This window comes from Vespa mandarinia, chromosome 2, assembly GCF_050613455.1.
Source record: "Vespa mandarinia isolate Hongniang chromosome 2, ASM5061345v1, whole genome shotgun sequence".
Classification (NCBI taxonomy): domain Eukaryota; kingdom Metazoa; phylum Arthropoda; class Insecta; order Hymenoptera; family Vespidae; genus Vespa; species Vespa mandarinia.
Genome location: NC_140811.1, coordinates 9382933 through 9402192, shown reverse-complemented (window position 1 = coordinate 9402192; position 19260 = coordinate 9382933). Strand labels below are relative to the sequence as shown.

The window sequence follows — 19260 nt, the reverse complement described above, 5'->3', positions numbered from 1 at the left end:
GCATAAACCGGACACGCCGTCTTGTCGGTACATGTTTTGGCCAAGTGGCCCGGTTTTCCACAGACGTAGCATAGGTCTGTCCTGGGCTTTGTGGCCGGGCACGTTGCCGCGACATGTCCTCGCGCAAGGCGCCGGTGGCATCTGAGGGGCCGCTGCCTGAGTTCATGCACCCTCACTTTTGTAAGTCCCACGTCTATTCTGCCCCTCTCCAGGGCCGCCCGGATGACAGGCACCGGAGCCGAGACAGTGGCCTCGCCTATTCTGCCCCTGCCAATCCTGATCTCTCCAACCTTAATGAGGTTGGGGTCTGTTCCGGATCGCACCTCCAGAAGCGCGTTCCTGATGACGGTCCCCTTAGCGTACGCATCCAGTCCCGCCAACCTTAGGGTGCGCAGGTGGCGAATAATCTTCGCTCCTGGGACGGCACTCCTTAAAGCCTCTGCCACCCGGTCGGCTTTCTCATTTGCCCCTTTGCCTCGTACCTGCCATATAAAGGTACCCGTGAGGCCTCTCCTACAGGACGTGGTGCCGATCCCCAGGTCTTTGAGATCCCCCTCTGTGGCCCGGACGAGTGCGTCTCTGTACGTCGTCTCCTCCGTACAGGATAGGGAAATTGCTGCTACTTCTCTTTCCCTTTGCATCCCCTTCTTTCTTCGCTGTGCGCCACTTCTCCTCTTCCTTCTTTTCCTAGGGAGCGCCTGTCCCCGCAAGGGTTGAGGGTCGTTGACTTCATCCTTTGATGTAGCCAGGGGGAGTGCATTCGCTTCTCTCCTCTGGACTCGTCTCCTCTTTCGGCCAAGCACCTGTACAAAATCGTCCTACGGGGTTAGTGTCTTACCTACACTTACTTATTGCGCAGGGGGTCTAGTGGACTCAGCACAGAGTGTAGGGCCTTTATGTGGCCCACCAGCTCCAGTCGCTGCTGCTGTTGCCGCTACTGTTGCTGCTGCTGCTGCTGTACTTGCTGCAGCTGTTGCTGTATACTGCGGACAGTCCTCGCCAGTACCCTTACCGACTCGTCTGAGTGGTTTATATCCGGAGTCCTTTCTTGGCTTTTTACAGCCAAGGGATTTTCCAAAATTTTGTCCCTCTTCTTAATTACCCTCTTGAGGCGAATGTTTTCCTTCATCATTTCCCTATTGCGCAGATCCATGGCCCTGAATTCCGCCTTCAGCTGCTCAATAGTCTCCTTGGCTGACGGAGGATCATCTGCTCGGGTTTGGAGCCTCACCCTTAGAGTCTTAAGTCCTTCCATAGTTACTCTATGGGTACGTTTCATGACCTCCTACGTTCACGACCCCTAACCCTACAACAACTTGTATAAACTATACCCACCTTACTATAATTTTCTGCCATCACCACATATAAATATATGATTCAGAATTGGCATAAATTTTTCTGTAGTGCCACGCCTACCACTGAACTTTTTTCGAATACCTAATCTAGAAACAATTTTTCTATACAGTAGCAATAAAACAGTAACAATTTTTCTATAGTGTTCATGAAAACAATTCTATAGTGTTCATTTTCAATGAATATTTAAAAAACGACAGAACACCAATTGAATGTACCTAAATATCAATCGAGCCTTTCTAAAACTTCAAGATCAGAATCTCCAATCCAACAACAATATCGTGCATCTCGCCAATTGTCACACTTCTATTCTTAACCGATATTTGAGATCGGAGATGCTCTAAATTAGAAAAAGAATAAAGAGTGAAAATCGTAGTATTCTTTTCGCGAAAATTGAACAAAACAAAAGACAACTGCAGCGTGTATATCACGAACTGTTTATCATCTTCGCAGCCATCAAACATTTTCATCATCTGCTAGAAGATTGAAATTTCATCATTCACACTGACCACAAGTCGCTGATTTATGCTCTCTACCAACGAACCGACAAGGCATTGCCTAGACAACTTCAACAACTGAACTACATTTCCTAATTTTCTACAGAAATATTCATATGAAAGAAGAAGAAAATATAATTGCATGAATAATGAATAAACGTTTTAAACATACCGGTGATTTTCAACAGATCTTGAATGAAAACCATTCTGTTGACTTCAAGAAACAAAAAATAAAAAACAATATTAAGATCTATTGTAACATACTGAGAAAGACATCATAAAACTATTCATTTCGAAAACAGTTGCTCTATTAAGCTCCTCTTTCTTTCCACGTATTTTTGTATGAGTATCTTCAGTTCATTGCTTAATCCAATTTGAAAATGTATTCAAACTTAATTATTGAATCATACATTTAACAAGGGAATAGTGATCTTCTTTCAAATATGGGCTCATATACTCTCTCTCATATATCGCTCATATCGCTTATACTCCTAAAATTACATTTCTATTTTATGTTATTCCTAGCATTCTTTCGACACACACACACACGAACATTTTCCTAACCTACATTTATGTCATGATGTTCCGTCAAAATTGTTATTTTTTTAAAGGTAGAAAATGCAATGCTGTGCTGTATCGACTTCTGATATGGCTTTTAGTTAGTCCGTATATTAGGTAGTATTCGTCTTCCGGGCAGCAAATATTTTGACTATCTCTGTTCTCTTCTATCCATCTTCCAGAGATGTATGTTCTGTTTGCGCTATATTTTATTCCATTTGCGGATAGATCGTCACAGACATATTATTTCGACAACCACATTCACGCGTTTGGCAGAATTATTCATTCGGAATTATTCATTTTTAACATTTTGTTTGTTAAATGCTAGTAAATTTATTTAGATATTATTTAGATATTATAAAATAGTTTTTTATTATACTTATGAATGGACTGCAGATGTTTATGCAAATATATATTTTTATAAAAAATAGATAAACTTATGGAACCTGAATAGAAATTTGCTTTGTCAAACGTGTAACAAAAGTGTAAAATACGATCACGAATCACAATTAACTTAATATGTAAATATTTCTATTCACAAAAGAAAAATGATGAAATAGATGCTAGATTCGAAGCAAAAAATTAAGACCAAACAAGTTCCAAAAAAGTGAATTTTATTCGAATTTAATAAAAGCGATGGTTGCTACCAACAAACCATGGCGTACTTTAAATAACAATATATAAAAGAATTTCCTAACTAAATATATAGACATATGTAAAAATTACTTGAACGACTGTTACAATTCAGTAATGAAGAATATCAGAGAGGACATAGCAGACCACTATATATGGATATCTGTGGATGAAATTACTAATTCCATAGGTCAATATATTGCAAATTTTATCGTTGGAAAATTGTGTGAAAATAAAGTAATCAAACCGTACTTGTTATGCTTAAGGAATTGGAAGAAACTAACCATGCAACAATAGTCGGATTTGTGAATTCAGATTTAAGAATTTTATTTCCAAATGATAACGAAAAAAAAATTTGTTGCTTGTAACAGATGCAGCACCATATATAGTAAAAGCCGAAAAAAAATTATAATTATTTTATGAAAATATGATATATATCACACAGGCTGCACAGAATTTTAGAGGAAGTCCGATTTTATTTTTAGTCAACAAAGTAATATCATCCATGAAAAAGATCTTTTCAAAAGTATTACTTCGCATAAAAGTGTATCATAAAACGTTGAAAAATACTTCTCTACCACCAGAACCAATTTTTATGAAATGGGGTACATGAATTCTAGCAGCATCATTCTATGCTGAACACTTCGAAAATATTAAGAAAATATAAATACTATTTATTTATTTTAATAATAATATGAACTTAAACAGATTTGGATAAAACTATATTCATATTATTTTTCATGTTAATAGGTAATTCTAAATTTTAAAGAAAAAGATACTGCAACCATTAAAACTACTTCAAAAAAAACCAACTATTTCAAAATTTAATGTTTACAAAGGTTCAAACACATTACCGGCTACGATTAAAAAATTGGAAATCATAAATTTACGATTAGATCATGCAATAGGAACATATATGCAATGTATAGTTCAATTGCAAAACATTCCCAATGATTACGGAGAGAAAATTAAGAAAAAAATAAGTGTTATGTAACAAAACATAGAATTTATAAAATTAAACAAAATTTTACGTATTTTAAGTAGCAAATTTGTAAACAAGCCAGTGGATATTCTGCAACATTGTTTAAGTAAATTTAAATATGCACCGATAATATCATGTGATGTGGAGTAGTCATTTTCGACGTACAAATTAATGTTTACCAACAAACGCCACCAACTAATGCCATCCAATTTAGAAAAAATAGTTATAATTTACTGTAATTCTTAACACAATACAACAAAATAACTAAATCATTTATTTATATATTAGTGTAATATTAAGATACTTAATATTACACTCAACATTTAATATAGTATATACTTATACTGTGTGTACATAAATGCATATTTATTGTGCATATTTGTATATTTTTCATGCATAAATATCATGTTCTTTGCATATTTATCATACATAAACATCCGCAGTCTATTTATGAATGTATTGTTTGGTCTATTACATTTTATTATTTTGTCCATATGCACTGATATATCCTAATAAAATTCGTATTCTTCATTTTCGATGATAATTGTTAGCGATTGTTTTATCTTATATTACATACATTGGCAATTGCTTTTTATATAATTTGAACTGGTATAACGTATCTGTCTATATATTCTCCTTCTATTAATAATTTACATCCTTCTGTTATATTGTTTCTAGGAAGTGTTCATATTTTTTGCGTCGTTTTGTGTACGTGAGCTTTTAATTACGTACTTTAGATAGTTTTTAGTTGCTATTACTTTATCTCGTATTGCCATTGCGAACATTTCTTTCCTGAGTATATTGTAATCTGAAAATCTGACTTTATATTATTTTTGTAGATGTTATTTGATATTCGTAGGATTCACTTTTGTGTTTTACTGAAATTCGATATATTCGTATACTTCATATTTCATACTATAATGTTAATCAGTTCACCTTGTAGTTTTCGTTGCATCTGGTTTTCTATCTATTGTTTTTTCTACGTGTAATCTTTTGCACTTTGAAATTTGTGATTTAAAATTTCGTGTTCATATAATCATAAATATCTCTGTAGTTTATAATAATTCGTTTCACTGTGTTTTATTTGCTGCATATATTTTGATATCGTCTGTGTACATTTGGTTTATTGTACAATATTGCACATTTATAGTATGATTGCTTTTTGTGTTTTAGTTATATAGTGTCTTCTACTATCAAAAAAATTATTTAGACTTTTCATTGTTTTTTTTCTTTAAGATCACCTGCTATCACTTAGCTGCACTTTGACGACATGTTGTTTCACATTTCACTTCGCACTTTGTAATCGCTTATTATCTATTTCACTCATTCCTTCACGCATCCATCGTATTCCGCATCACATTGATTGCTTGCGTAATCAACCCAAGGCTTCATGCGATCAAGTGAAGCCGAATCATGAGATCTTTATATTCACCTACCTTACACACTACATTACCTACTTTCTCACAGAACGGGTTACTTTATAGGAACTTAAGTACGGAGTTGCTAATTTTAAGCCTGGCCATAGCTGATTTCTTTTTACGGTCACTAGGTCATCCTCTCGGTACGGACAAAAACTCATACACTTCTTGTCATAGGGCTTTTTATTCTCACCTTGTAGTTTATTAATTATTTGTTTCGTGGCCAATTTACATAGCTCTTCTCGACTTTGGAAGTTGACAAGCCATTTCTCTAGGAAATCAAGGATTATCGAATTCTCGTGTAAACGTACATTGGTTCTATACAATATTTGAAACGGAGTGATGCCGACACTACGTTGTTTCGTAACGTTTAAGTACTGCTGCGCATTACCATACCACTTTTCCCTTTTCGGATGCGCCAATTATGTTAATAGTGATATGAGCGATCCAAAACTAGTCATCGCAGATTTTCAAAAAGCCTGTCTCTTAAAACATTCAATAACCTCGCTCGCCGAAATTGTTCTTGTCGAACATAGCCAAGTATATTTCGAGAAGCTATCTATCACTGCAAAAATATAATTGTAACTCTTTCGTGCCGACGATTGCGGTCCGAGGTAATCTATTTAAAATGTATCTAAAGGGAATTCGCTCTTGTTAATGAGCCTGAGGAACTCCTCTAGCTTACCATCTTTTTTCGCAGCTAAAATATACTCCACGCAATTGAGGATCATCTTTTTCATCTTTGATCGCGACCATATAATCCAATACTCTTTCTTCAGGAGCATCTCAGTGTTGCTCGCGGTGAAATAACCAATTTCATAATATTCTGTAATACTCCTTGGGTACCAACATACGCAAATCACTCTCTACTTTCTTAACTGTTTGAGTGCCAAGCGACGCGGTCGGGCTTTTTCTGTCCTGCATCCAAAAGCCGACAATCACAGCAAGCCCGATTTCTGTCGATGCGTAACTTTACGGTTACCGTTCAGTCTTAGGTAAATTAAAATAAAATTGAAGTAATATTACACTTTGTAAGTGTACACATTTTTATCCTTATAAATAACCATTACTATAATAATATAATGAACTAAATAATGTAGAATAGACTATAAAAAATAATAATTAAATATATGTTTATGTTAATAAGACTTATCGCATATAAACAAAAAACAGTGCAATAATCTTGAAAGGGATTCCCAACAGGGATTCCTAAACTTTCACAATGTTCTTAATATCGTGAACACCTCTAACTTGTAGCTTGCGTACTCACTTCCTGCGGGTGTCGTTCGTCCGGTCGCGTAATATATCGAATGAATTTTTATTGTTTCTCCATCTTTCTGCATAAGTATAGGCCTAAATCCATGAGACAAAGCGTCGGTATAATAACCTTTAGCTCTTCAATCTTGAATTCTTTTGATGAACAATTCATGCCCTCTTATGATACTCGATTCATCTTTTACATTTTTCATTGCATGACACTTTATACCAAGTTTCATACGTCCGTATCTATTTCTATTCTGGGTGAGCCACCAAAATATGTAGAATATTTCATAACTTTACCTGTAAGATACAAACTAACATGGATCATTTACTCTTGTTTAATAAGGATTTTATTAATGAATGTATTTCAACTCTTTACTCTTAGGTCATTCTACTCTTTTTCTGATGTATTCAAGATTGTCCTATATTCTCTTTACTTTGTACTTCTCTTCTCTGCTTGATCTACTCAATACTATCTTCCGATATTCGACTAACGACCAATTTATCTCATACACACACACGTACACAAACACACAACTAACTTTAGAACCTTCCATCTTTCTGTTCAACTGCTGTTCGATTTATCTCATACACACATACACACAACTAATTAACTCTAGAACCTTCCATCATTTGTTAAACTGTCGATTAGCTTACCTTATACACATACACACACACACACACACACAAAACTTATTAACTTTAAAACTTTCCATCCTACATACATTATATTGAAAAATGAAAAATTAAACAAAAAGTCTTGGATATTTGATTTGAAAAATTTTTTTTTTTTAATATATACACAACATATACATAACAAGTCTTCTTGGAAAATTTCTTTTTGTATTTTAATTTCATCTTTGTGTATATCTGTGTTAAAGTTGTTGGTTTTGAAATGTATAATTGTACGCCATGTCTACATTATATTGCTGAGGAGTATTTTTTTGATGATCAGTATCATATATATTTCTAAGATTTTTAAAAGCAAATAGTATCATATGCTTTTCTATAGATTATGATCTCATGTAACATGTGCATATTTCTCTTTTGATCTTCTGTTTGTTTCATTATGACAGTGCCTATTGTTAGTTGCTGCTTCTTCAGCTGTTCTTTTTGCATCCTTTTCGTTCTTCTATAAATATATTATATGCTTGTAAGTGTACTTCTATTGTTTATGTAATCAATGTTGTTATAACTTTATACAATGTCAGAAGGCAAGTAAGCAATAGTTTACAGGATAGTTTATGCTTCCATTTTCATCTTTCAGCTTGATGTATGTTTTATATTCCATTAAGAATTTAAATGTTCTCTCTAAGTGCTATATGATGTCATTTATGATTCATATGTGTATTAATGGTTCATATATGATTTTAAACTTCTTTTATCTGAAATTTTGAATACTGTCTAAAGCTGTTCAATTGTGCATTCTTCTTATTTTTTTTTACTAAGCCTGTTTTAGTTATTATTTTTTCATGTATTGTGTCTATGTATGTATATTGTTCTTCCTCTTGCTTTATTCATGTGACACCTTTGTTGTGTGTTTTCGGTTACTTCATATAGTATTCTAGAATGCTTTGTCTGTTTTCCAATAATTAAATTTTTCTTTTCTTTTCATATGTTAAGAATCTTTTTTCATTATTTTGGAATATAGTCTTTTCTTTTTACTTGTTTTTTTTATATATATCTGGATCAATATAATGCTATTGTTTATTTTTACTCCTTGAACTATTCATGATTAACTCATAGTTAACAATCAAGCCTAGCTACAATTTTTGGACCATGGAACAGATTAAACTATGAAGAATATTTATACCAATTACAAACCTTGATTGTCGATATTTTTATCGCTATTAAAAATAAACAATACAAGAATGCTAAGACTTATATATTCATATTATTAATAAGAATTGTTATACTGTTATAATTAAATATAATATTAATCATTTTCATGAAAAAAAAATTTGAAATAAATGTAAATTATTCAAATATTATATCCTAAAACTAATTTATTAAAGGAAACTGCGAAAATAGACTTGAAATTTGATAATAATTGGTTTATTTGATTAAAAAAAACCATTAACATTTAATTCATTGACAATTATGAAAAGATTATCTAGGGATATTTCAACATATATATTAAATAATATATATTAAATAATATATATTATTTAAATAATAATTAAATAATATATATTAAATAAAATTTTGTTAAGGAATGATGATGGAGGGAGGTAATTTGAAAATCATGAAGATAATTCGAAAATCATGGATATTTCAAAAACTCTCGTTATACAGTTTAATAGACCAGATAAAATGATGCAACTTTTATTTAAACTTTTTAAAAATATTTTTCTTCATTCTTGAGAAATTGCATGAAAAAGAAAATTTTGAATACTTTTCAATATGTGATTTCTTCCTTTAAAATCAAAATATAGCACAGAAAAATAGGATTTTATTACATATTTGCACTCATTTTCAGAATCTTCTGAATATCCGAGTTATCTTCCCTTTCTTGTAAGTCCATTATCTCTACCAATCGTGTATAATAAATTTCTTAATTTGAGTAAATAATAATGAGTATAAAATATCTGCAATTATTAAATATTTATTATACAAGAACTTATAAAAAATACATGTAATACACGTAAATTATTTGTTTTTTTTTTTAATAAAATAATTATTATTAAAAGTATAATAGAACGTCGATTACCTAAAGTTCATTATAAGAATTTCGATCATTCGAATGATCAATTATCTGAATACAGGATGAATCACCTATATATGTATGTACATAGTCTTATATATAAGAGCTAAATTGAAACCAATCGTAAATTAGATAATTTGGCCCACAATATATATAGTTTCGAAGACTGTAATAACGATTATATTAAGACATAAATAAAAAATGATGAATGATATTCAAATATAGATAAAAATAATATTTTAAAAATAATACAATTATGAATGATGATGATATTATTTCATCTATTCTTGACAAAAATGATAACACAAATGAATAAATGACGAGACGTAGCACTAGTCCATGTATCATATCAATGCACAGCGAAGCTGAAAACGCACTAGATATCGCATTTCAATAGGAAAACATTAAAAAAAAATAGATTCTGTATAAATATTTATTTTAGAAAAAATCCGTAATTTTGCAGCATCTAAAAACGTTTAATCTATATTTGGTACTATTATGTGGGATGGAAAGTTTTAGAGTTAATTAGCTGTGTGTATGTGTGCATAAGATAAGCCGATCGACAGTTGAGCAGAAAGATAGAAGGTTCTAGAGTTAATCAAGTGTGTGTGTGTGTGTGTATACATGAGATAAATTGGTCGATAGTCGAAAAACAGGGGACAGTCTTAAGTAGGTCAGAGAAAGAGAAACGAGAAAAGAAGTACAGAGTAAAGAGAATATACGGTGGTCTTAAGTAGAACAACTTAAGTGTAAAGAGTTGTAATATTTTAATTAAAAAATCCTTATTAACCAAGAGTAAATGATCCGAGTTAGTTAGTTCGTATTTTCCTAATAGGATTACAAAAATTATTCTACAACGCATTTCGAGCACAAAAAAGCTATTTTCCTGTAAAGTATATATGTCTTCGATTCGTCGCAATGATTTTGTCGCTTATTTTGTGAAAAATAATAAATAAGGAATATTTATATATTATATATTATTTTAATAAAAACCAAAACGTGAGTACACTTCCATATTATCAATGAAGTAAAACGACTAAGTCTTTTGGATATTAATGAATTATAGATAATTGTCATTTCTACTCTATGTTATGTATTTTTTCAATAATGTTAACGCACAAGTGCGTTCCTCAATTGTTCACAATACTTTCTTCTGAGGATCATATATCAATATTAGAAATATTTGCCCTTGGAAACTCGTTGGATACTCGTTAGGAAAATGCATAGATAAAAAATACATTGCCATCTATGTCCAAGCTTAGGCATTTTTAGTCAAGTATCTAGTTTTCAATAATGTGTCAATCCGGGCAATAAATAAATAGTGAAAGTAGACACCTAGGTGCAACGAGACAAGGGTTCTCTGGCGCCTAATCTTGAAATATCCATTGACACCCTCTAGTCTACACGATCACCAGAACAAAGGGCACATATGAAATTATTTAAACATTCCAACGAACTATCCTGACATGCACACGACCAATAAGAATATTGCTTTCCCTTTCCAGGCATTTTTTACTTAAATTCCTTCTTTTCCATTTCCCTTTTCTAATTCATTAATGCCTTGATGGATAGTTTGAGAGAAATTTACAGAGAGTTGCATCAAAGCATTTAAGGCTATGCCTTAATCAGAGATATCAAGCACAATCTAAAACGCAGCAACATAACTAATCCACAATCCTACAAGAGCATCAACAATTGTTATTTCAACAAATATACTGATATACTTCAATGATAACTTCAATTCGCGCAATATTTATTATCACTACCTCATAAGCTTCACAGAATCCTTTAAAAGAGCGTGCGTTCTTCCATTAATTTGCGGGAATGCGGCACGCGATATTTTACTAACGGCCTTCAACGATATCTTAGCCTAGTGCCGCCATCCTTATTCATCGCGATCAGTGGGTCTACAACTCTAAAGACAAGGAAGAGGAAAGAAATTTTGCAAAATATGCAAATCGATTATCATCGGTGCAAAATCGATTATCATCCGGTGCAAATGCATCTGGAAACGCTCTCGTAGTTGTGCCCTCACGACGTATCAAATATTATTTTATAAAATCATTAAAATAAAACAATATTACTATATTTCTTTTAGCCATGGTTTATCTATTAAAGCTATTCAGCCACTATCGAACGATGTATTATATCAGTAAAAAGTATAGAAAATAAAAGCGTATTAGAAAATCTAGTCCCTTCTATTCATTCTTTATATTGATTCGTTGTATTGTATTCAGTGTATACTTGTATAGATAATCACGCTATCAATGCACGTGAATTGAAGAACTAAGAACAATGAGACATCATTTAATGTATGAGTGTCAATTTGTACAGAACAAAGCCAATACGTATTTTATAAGAGAAACGAAACGTGCGATTTTTAAATAGACATTAATATTCTTCTCATACTCGATTGACATTACATGTATTACTTTTTCTACTTCTGGCTAAAACAATTCATAATTATAAAAAACCGATAATAATATTATTCAAAAGAAACTAATAGATATATTTATATTCCGTTGCAAAAAGCATTCCAATTCTTTGTCCTTCATTTATTCTGCCACATTATTTCTGTTGTTTGAAAGAATCCATTACAAATAATAAATTGACAATAATATTATTTAGGGAAATAATAGATACATTTATATTCTGTTATACAATATATATCTTCGTACTGAAATTACAATTTTGCTGACTACTACCAAAACTATCTCTACATGTGATGTCCTTTGCATTTTTTATGTATAAATACATAAGGATAGTTTATGTATAAATACAAAACTTTTTCAAAAATTCGTCGAAATGGTAGGTTAATTGGTAGATTAATCGAATGGTAGATTAAACCTTCGTTTTTAAAATAAGACGATCTTGTTCACTAAAATCGATTAAGAATTACGCCTGTTCTCTTTGATGGAATAAACCATTAAAAAACCAAGGGTAATGAACAGCCTTAAAATCATGCTTGGAAAATGAATTCACGTCAACTATCGTATCTTTATCAAACTGCGCATCCAATTATGCTGTCGCGTTGTCAATTTCGAAAGGCTGTTATAATCACCAAAATTTAATAGGAATACTACTTATATGCGACTTACAAAAAATGCAAAGGGCATCACATGTAGAGATAACTAAGTTTTTAAACTGAATGTCAAATCGCATTCTAAATCGCTCAATGTAATGGGTCGATCATCACGTGATACAATACTCATTTATATCTTAGCTTTATGAGTATTTTCTAGTCAGAGATAGCCAAGATTAATTAAAATAAAACAGTTGATATATATTTATTCCAGAAAATAGTAGTGTACAGAATATTGGTCTTTACTTGGGCGCAGTTATGATGACTCTCTTCGGTCAGGGACTACTCCAAACTGATCACTTTCTTTTTATGACTATCGTCATTCTCAAAACTTCTCGCGAGGATCATAATGAGATTAGGAAAGGGAATAGAAGGAGCGGAGTCGAAATATAATCAGATCATGGAAAGGGAAGGAAAGATGCTTATTGGTCGGAGCGGGTCAGGATAATTCTCTTAAATGTTTACACAATCTCATATGTGCCTCTTTTTTTCTTATGATCGTGTAGACTAGATCGTGTGTCAATAAATATGCTAGACAATTCTTGGTTCGTCGCATTTAAGCATCTACTTTCACTGTTTATTTATTGCTCGGCCACACACATTTGTAAAACTACGTGCTTGACTAAGAAATGCCCAAGCTCAGACAAAGATGGCAATGTGTTTCTTATCTATGCTCTTTCTTAGCGAATGTACAACGAATTCCTAAGGCTAGATATTTCTAATAGTGATATATGATCCTTATGAGAAAGTACTGTGAACAACTGAGGGATGCACTTATGCGTCAACACACACACATACTACGATGCTATTCTCGTATTTCATCTCCAACTTGTAGTATTTTGACAAAGATACGGATATTAAGTGGATTCAAATTTCTCTTTCTTTAATTCTTTATTTTTAATCTTTATCGAACGTATGGATTGAACAGGATCGAAAACGAATGATTGCTTTCGTTTTCGGCAAAATAAATAAAAGAAGATTACATACTTCTTATAAAAAGTTAATTGAGTCGTTTCAGTATCCTGTTTTATGGAAAATAGAAATACGAAATGGAGAAATGTGAGTCATTGGCAATAATTCATTTTTCCGCAAAATATGGATTAGATATTCAAAATTGTATTTTGATTGTATATAATAATCAACTATTCTTGTCTGCTTCTCCCGATAGAATAATTAATGCTGATTCTCTATAATAAAATATTCTGTTTCATTGAAGGATAAGACGTCGATATAGAGAATTGAACGTAAGAAAATTACATTCATGCACCTCAAAAATGAAGTGCCAAAGTTAAAAGTTTCTGATAATTATATATACCAAGTCCAGGATCTTTTATGCAAGAAAATCTTACCTTTGATGAATACCTTCTGCCCGAAATCAACGATTCTCGTAAAGCTAGCTATTCAAAGAACATTTTAGAAGCCCGACGCATATTTTCTCAACATAAATTAAATAAATTAATATATTTAAATAATATAGATTTGGTTGTATAATCTTTAAATTAATTGGAACAGTAATTCGTCATTTCAGTACGATGATTTATATTGTATAACTAAATGTAAATATGTCTACTACTTCCCTAAATAATATTATTGTCAATTTATTATTTGTAACGAATTGTTTTATACAATACAATGTAGCAAAATAAACGAAGGACTTGGAATGCTTTTTGCAACGGGACGTAAATATATCTATTCATTTCTTCTAAATAATATTGTTACCAGTCTATTATTACAATGAATTGTTTTAGGCAGATGTAGAAAAAGTAATGCATATCAATATGAGAAAATTATTAACGTCTATTTGAAAATCGCATGTTTTGTTTCTCTTACAAAATGTGTATTGGCTTTGTTCTATGCAAATTGACGCTCATACATTAAATGATGTCTCATTGTCAACTCAGTTCTTCAATTCACGTGCATCGATAGCGTGATTATCTATATAGCATACACTGAATACAATATAATGAATCAATAGAAAGAATAAATAGGAGGGACTAGATTTTCTAATACGCTTTTACATTTCTTTCCATACTCTTTGCTGAGATAATACACGTCTCGAGTGATAAGTGGCTGAACAACTTTAATAGATAAACCTTGGCTAAAAGAGATATAGTAATATTATGTTTTATTATAAAATACTATTGAAAAGAATAAATAACAGAATAGAAATGACAATTATTTACAGCTCGTTAATATACAAAAGACTTGTACGAAATCAATATGTAAAAATATTGAGACGAATGTTGAGAAATAATCGAATGTTTAGGTTATTCAATTAGAACTGAAACTTTTTTTATAACATTTGCATACATATATTTCAGTTATAAAATTAATATTTATATAATACTTATAAATAGACAAAATATAATATTCTTGTGAGAAATTAGATAGAAACATTATTCCCAAGTATCATCCGAGGATAAATGTATAGTAGTACCTACCTCACATAAATGAGATATTGTATCTTGATGTGGATAACGCGGATGCCACCAATCTAAAACTTCATAATCATTTACATAATTGAGTATAACTTGGCTTGTTAATGCATTTGGAATATCTGATGTTCCAAATCCAAGCTGTAACCGCAAATATTTAAGACCAGGCATTAAGGTCACTGATAATTTCTGTAAAATTAGTCCAATTACTAATGGTAATTTGCTATATTCTACACATCTTACCTAAAATTCAATTTAAGTTAATATTTGACATTAGATACTATCTTTATGTAATACATTTAATGGGAAAAATACATACACGTAAAATTTTACAACCTTCTTCTGGATTTGCATTTATCTTTTCTGCTCTTTCAATATCATTCGTTTCTTCATGTATGTTTTTATTTTGTTGTGTCAAAGTACCATTACATATTCTTGATATTTCTTTTAATTTGAAAAAAAAATACCATCGACTAATTCCTTTCTGGAATAATTAAATATTGATTAAGATTTTTTAATATTTTTCATTATCATTATATTTTATTATTCTTATCAAGCTCCATTAGTCAAAATATATAACATATTTTTATATGTAATTTTGTGAAAGAAAAAAGAATAGTATGAAATATAATTGAAATATAAAAATAACAATATACTTTGTGCCACATGAGAGAACATCGTCTTTTAACAAGAGAATGTGGCTCTCTTTGCTGTAACTGTGATACATAGTTTAATGTACTCCTCTCAGCAAAATAGGAATAATGCAATGTTCTGATGACGCAAAAACGTAATTCATGGCGTAGTACCATCCAATGTGGCTGCAAGCGTTCTGGTATACCAGGAACGAACTTGTAATAACTATTATATATTAATAATAATTATTATGAGAACATAATATTCTAAAAATAAAAATTGTATGTAGAACATACATCTTATATAGATGAAACCAAAATTTTGCAGTTGTAGTCACATAGTAAGAAGATCTACAAATACAAGCAAATTTCCCTATATCTTCTGGTTTAATATATTCTGATATTATAAACCATATGTCCAATGGATAATCAATACCTACAACAGAAAAATATTTTAATCCATAGGTCTATTATAAAAAGGAATAAATAATCACAATTATGAAAAGTAATATTCGAACATATAATATTCATATATTTCAATAATAACATATAATATTCATATATTCAAATATTTATAGAATATTTGCTTTGATTTAATATACGTGATTAAATACTTGCCATTACATTCTCTGATTTTTTCGTTTAACTTTTTTTTCTGATTTCTTGATTGTTTCTTGTGGAATAAATCTAATAGAAAAAATTTCATAAAATTATTCTTAGAAATATATATTTCTTATGTTTGCTTACAAATATAATTGAATTATTCAGAAATATGTTTGATATTTTAATAATACTTTCGTAAACATAAATTCTGTATTATTTTTTAATTACACTTATAATATTTCACCTTTGATGAGAGATTTTTGCTTAATTTGGCTCATTTCTAAAACTGTTCCTATGGTAAGAAGAAATTGTATGCTTTTCAAAATTATACCTGCAAATAGCAATATTTATAAACATATATATATCTTTTTAATATTATTTATAATAAAAAAAATATTTGACGTAATGTAATGGATGTTATAATATCTTATTTCAAAAAATTCATTAAATCCATTGTAAATCGTTTTTTTTTACTAAGATAGGATAAGTTTAAGGTTAATGATTGATAGGTTAAGATTAAGGTTATTACCTTTCGCTTGACTTATATGTGATTAATAACGAAAGCAGAAAAAAGAATTAAAAGCGCATTGTCCCTTCTCTTGATTTATCGCTCCAAAGTATATGCTTGTTAAGTACGATCATATAAGATAGTGCGCGTGTATCAAAGAACTGAGATTTTATTCCATAACTTGTTCGCAATGTTACGTATTCGAATAGTAAAAATGCGTACACGTTTCTGACTGGGTATCCTTGAATATATATGTATAGTATACGCAATTGGAAACGTAAGTATACGTTTTACGTTGACTTATGTTTAGTAACATCGGAAAATATATGTTAGATATATATTGGAAAATATATCCTGCAATTATTGATCAAAAATATTATATGACGTAGATTAATTGAAAAGATCCTGTATCATATTTAATGTATTAATTTGTATTAATATATTATAAAAATAAATAAAATATTTTGTTTAATATATGATATATCCTCATTACTATCTTATTCCTAATTCCTAATATAAAAAATATAATTAAGTAGCATAATACTAAATAAATGCTGACATAATTTGTATGTTTTTTATTTAATATAGTTTATATCTAATAGTTAGAGAAACATAAAGTGTATTTATTATGCCTTCTAAATCCATTTTTAAAAAGATTGTATGTTTTTCTATCAGCATTCTGATATTGTATATGTACATGTTTATTTTTATTTTACCTTCTTTCACTGAAAATTATGATATTCATTGCTACCTAAATTATGTAGATGTTGTACTTCCAACTGTCAAAAATAATGTTCTGGGCATTTACCATAACAATTATTTGCAACTTGCCATTCACATATAGATGTGCACCTATTTCAAAAATAGGGTCCCTGAACTGATATCAGATAATGTAAAATCGTCAATTTTTTCAAAGCAATTTGCATGAAGACGATACATATTTCATAAGGCTTATAATACACTGATAACTTCTATGATGAGTGATTAAATAATTTGATTACTTAAAAATTGAAATTCTCTTTCAGTACATGAGCATTGAATAACTAAATTGAATAACTAAGTTGTTATATAACTCCAATAAGAAATGAATTTCATAAAAATTGCATATGTTTGTACTCTATGTTGTTTGATTTGCATTCTAAACAACCTGTTACTCGCTACTCTTACTACTCTATGACTAGCTGGAAGTAACTGAAAAATCACCAGTCCATATAAGCAGGCTTGAAAATACATGATCTATGTCACCGGTAACTGTTCCTTTATTGTAATTTTTTAGTTGCTGCAAATAAAAGATCACCTTGTTATAGCTAGGCTAACAATAAATAAACATGAAATAGTGTAAGGCAACATACTGTAGATAGGTCAATTACACATATATGTCTATATACATATATATACTCCAGTAATTCTTCTGTAATGAGTAAAAATCTATAACTTGATATTATTCCATTGGAAAGTATAATAGCTAAACAATAATATAATTTACTTCTTGACAAATAACATTTATATTTATTGTATATTTTAACATATAAAAATACATATATTAATTGTTTATACTCTGTTGATGTTACGCACATTACACCTATATTAGAATTAAATATAATATCTATAACAATATGGTAATAATATTACGTCAAAATATTAGAAATATATTCCAATTATTTAAGACACTGATGTAAATATTACATAATCCAAAAATAACTAATCGATGAAGCATGAATAATACCATTGTTTTCTTTTATATGATAATGAAGACATAATAAAATAAATTAGAACGATTTTTAAATTACATACATCGAACGATGATCTTAAAAGTGATAAATTTATTATACATAATAACGTAAAAAATGAAAATTATCTCTCTTCCTGCATTTCTTATACGTTTTACTTAAGATTCTTTATAAAAATATAAACGATCAAATTATCAACAGATTTCATGTATAGATATCAAGTTTAATCTATGCAAAATATAACATATATTTTACGTTCAACGCACTAGCGCTAATAATAGCGTTTTATTTCATGTGTATGGTGCGATACATTTTATGCTTTGTCCTGAAACGAAATAAATTTTACTCTTCGTGACATTAAAAATAGGGTTTATTTTTGTTTGAAAATTTCATCCTGCATTTTTTTATGAAAATAATGAAGTTATATTTTCAGCGGAATTATTATGTTGTCTTTTTTTTAATTTTCGCCTGTTCTTTAATCTATCATATTTCACGTCTAATGACATCATTATAAAACCTCTTTAACTATAGAAATATGCAGTTGCCTATTATTGGTTAAGATTTTCAAGATTTAGATGAGTCTCATTGGTTGAGATATATGATAGTGCTGCTTTATATAAACGATGTTATAAACATCTTGGCGTTACGAACTAAAGTGCATTATAAAGCAGAATGATTGCTAATATGTTAACATAAGTACTTGATATGTAACCTTATTTTATAAAATGTTGATTAGTGTTTATTACTGCTCGTTGTTGAATTTAATTAAAAAGAAAAAAGAAATGTGAAGAATAAAGGAGAAAATAAAAAATATAAAGCAAATAAATAAAATCAAGTGCGAAGGAGAAAACGAATGAAAAGAAAT

The 19260-nt window shown here is 30.3% G+C and overlaps 1 protein-coding gene across 2 annotated transcripts; it reads right to left on the bottom strand.

Moving 5' to 3' along the window:
- Nucleotides 1-14283: 14283 nt before the first annotated feature.
- Nucleotides 14284-17740, bottom strand: fsd (transmembrane protein fates-shifted). 2 transcript variants are annotated; one of them, XM_035885981.2, is made up of 9 exons: nt 17382-17739; nt 16687-17019; nt 16402-16488; nt 16173-16241; nt 15852-15990; nt 15579-15780; nt 15242-15406; nt 14929-15165; nt 14284-14585 (listed from the first exon to the last, which is right to left on the bottom strand). In XM_035885981.2, the coding sequence occupies exons 3-9, from the start codon at nt 16433-16435 to the stop codon at nt 14568-14570; spliced, it is 864 nt and encodes a 287-aa protein (XP_035741874.1). In that variant the 5' UTR covers nt 16436-16488; nt 16687-17019; nt 17382-17739; the 3' UTR covers nt 14284-14567. The 2 variants fall into 2 exon arrangements, with proteins under 2 accessions (XP_035741874.1, XP_035741872.1); XM_035885979.2 differs by lacking the exon at nt 14284-14585 and having other exon boundaries at nt 14831-15165; nt 17382-17740.
- Nucleotides 17741-19260: the final 1520 nt, after the last annotated feature.

Excerpts from the sequence above, each read along its gene's own strand:
- fsd (XM_035885979.2), bottom strand. The coding sequence starts at position 16,435 with ATGAGCCAAATTAAGCAAAAATCTCTCATCAAAG. Across the intron at positions 15,407-15,578 it reads GTTCTCTCATGTGGCACAAA|AAAGGAATTAGTCGATGGTA; the intron begins GTATATTGTTAT and ends TAATTATTCCAG. Across the intron at positions 15,166-15,241 it reads AAGGTTGTAAAATTTTACGT|GTAAGATGTGTAGAATATAG; the intron begins GTATGTATTTTT and ends ATTGAATTTTAG.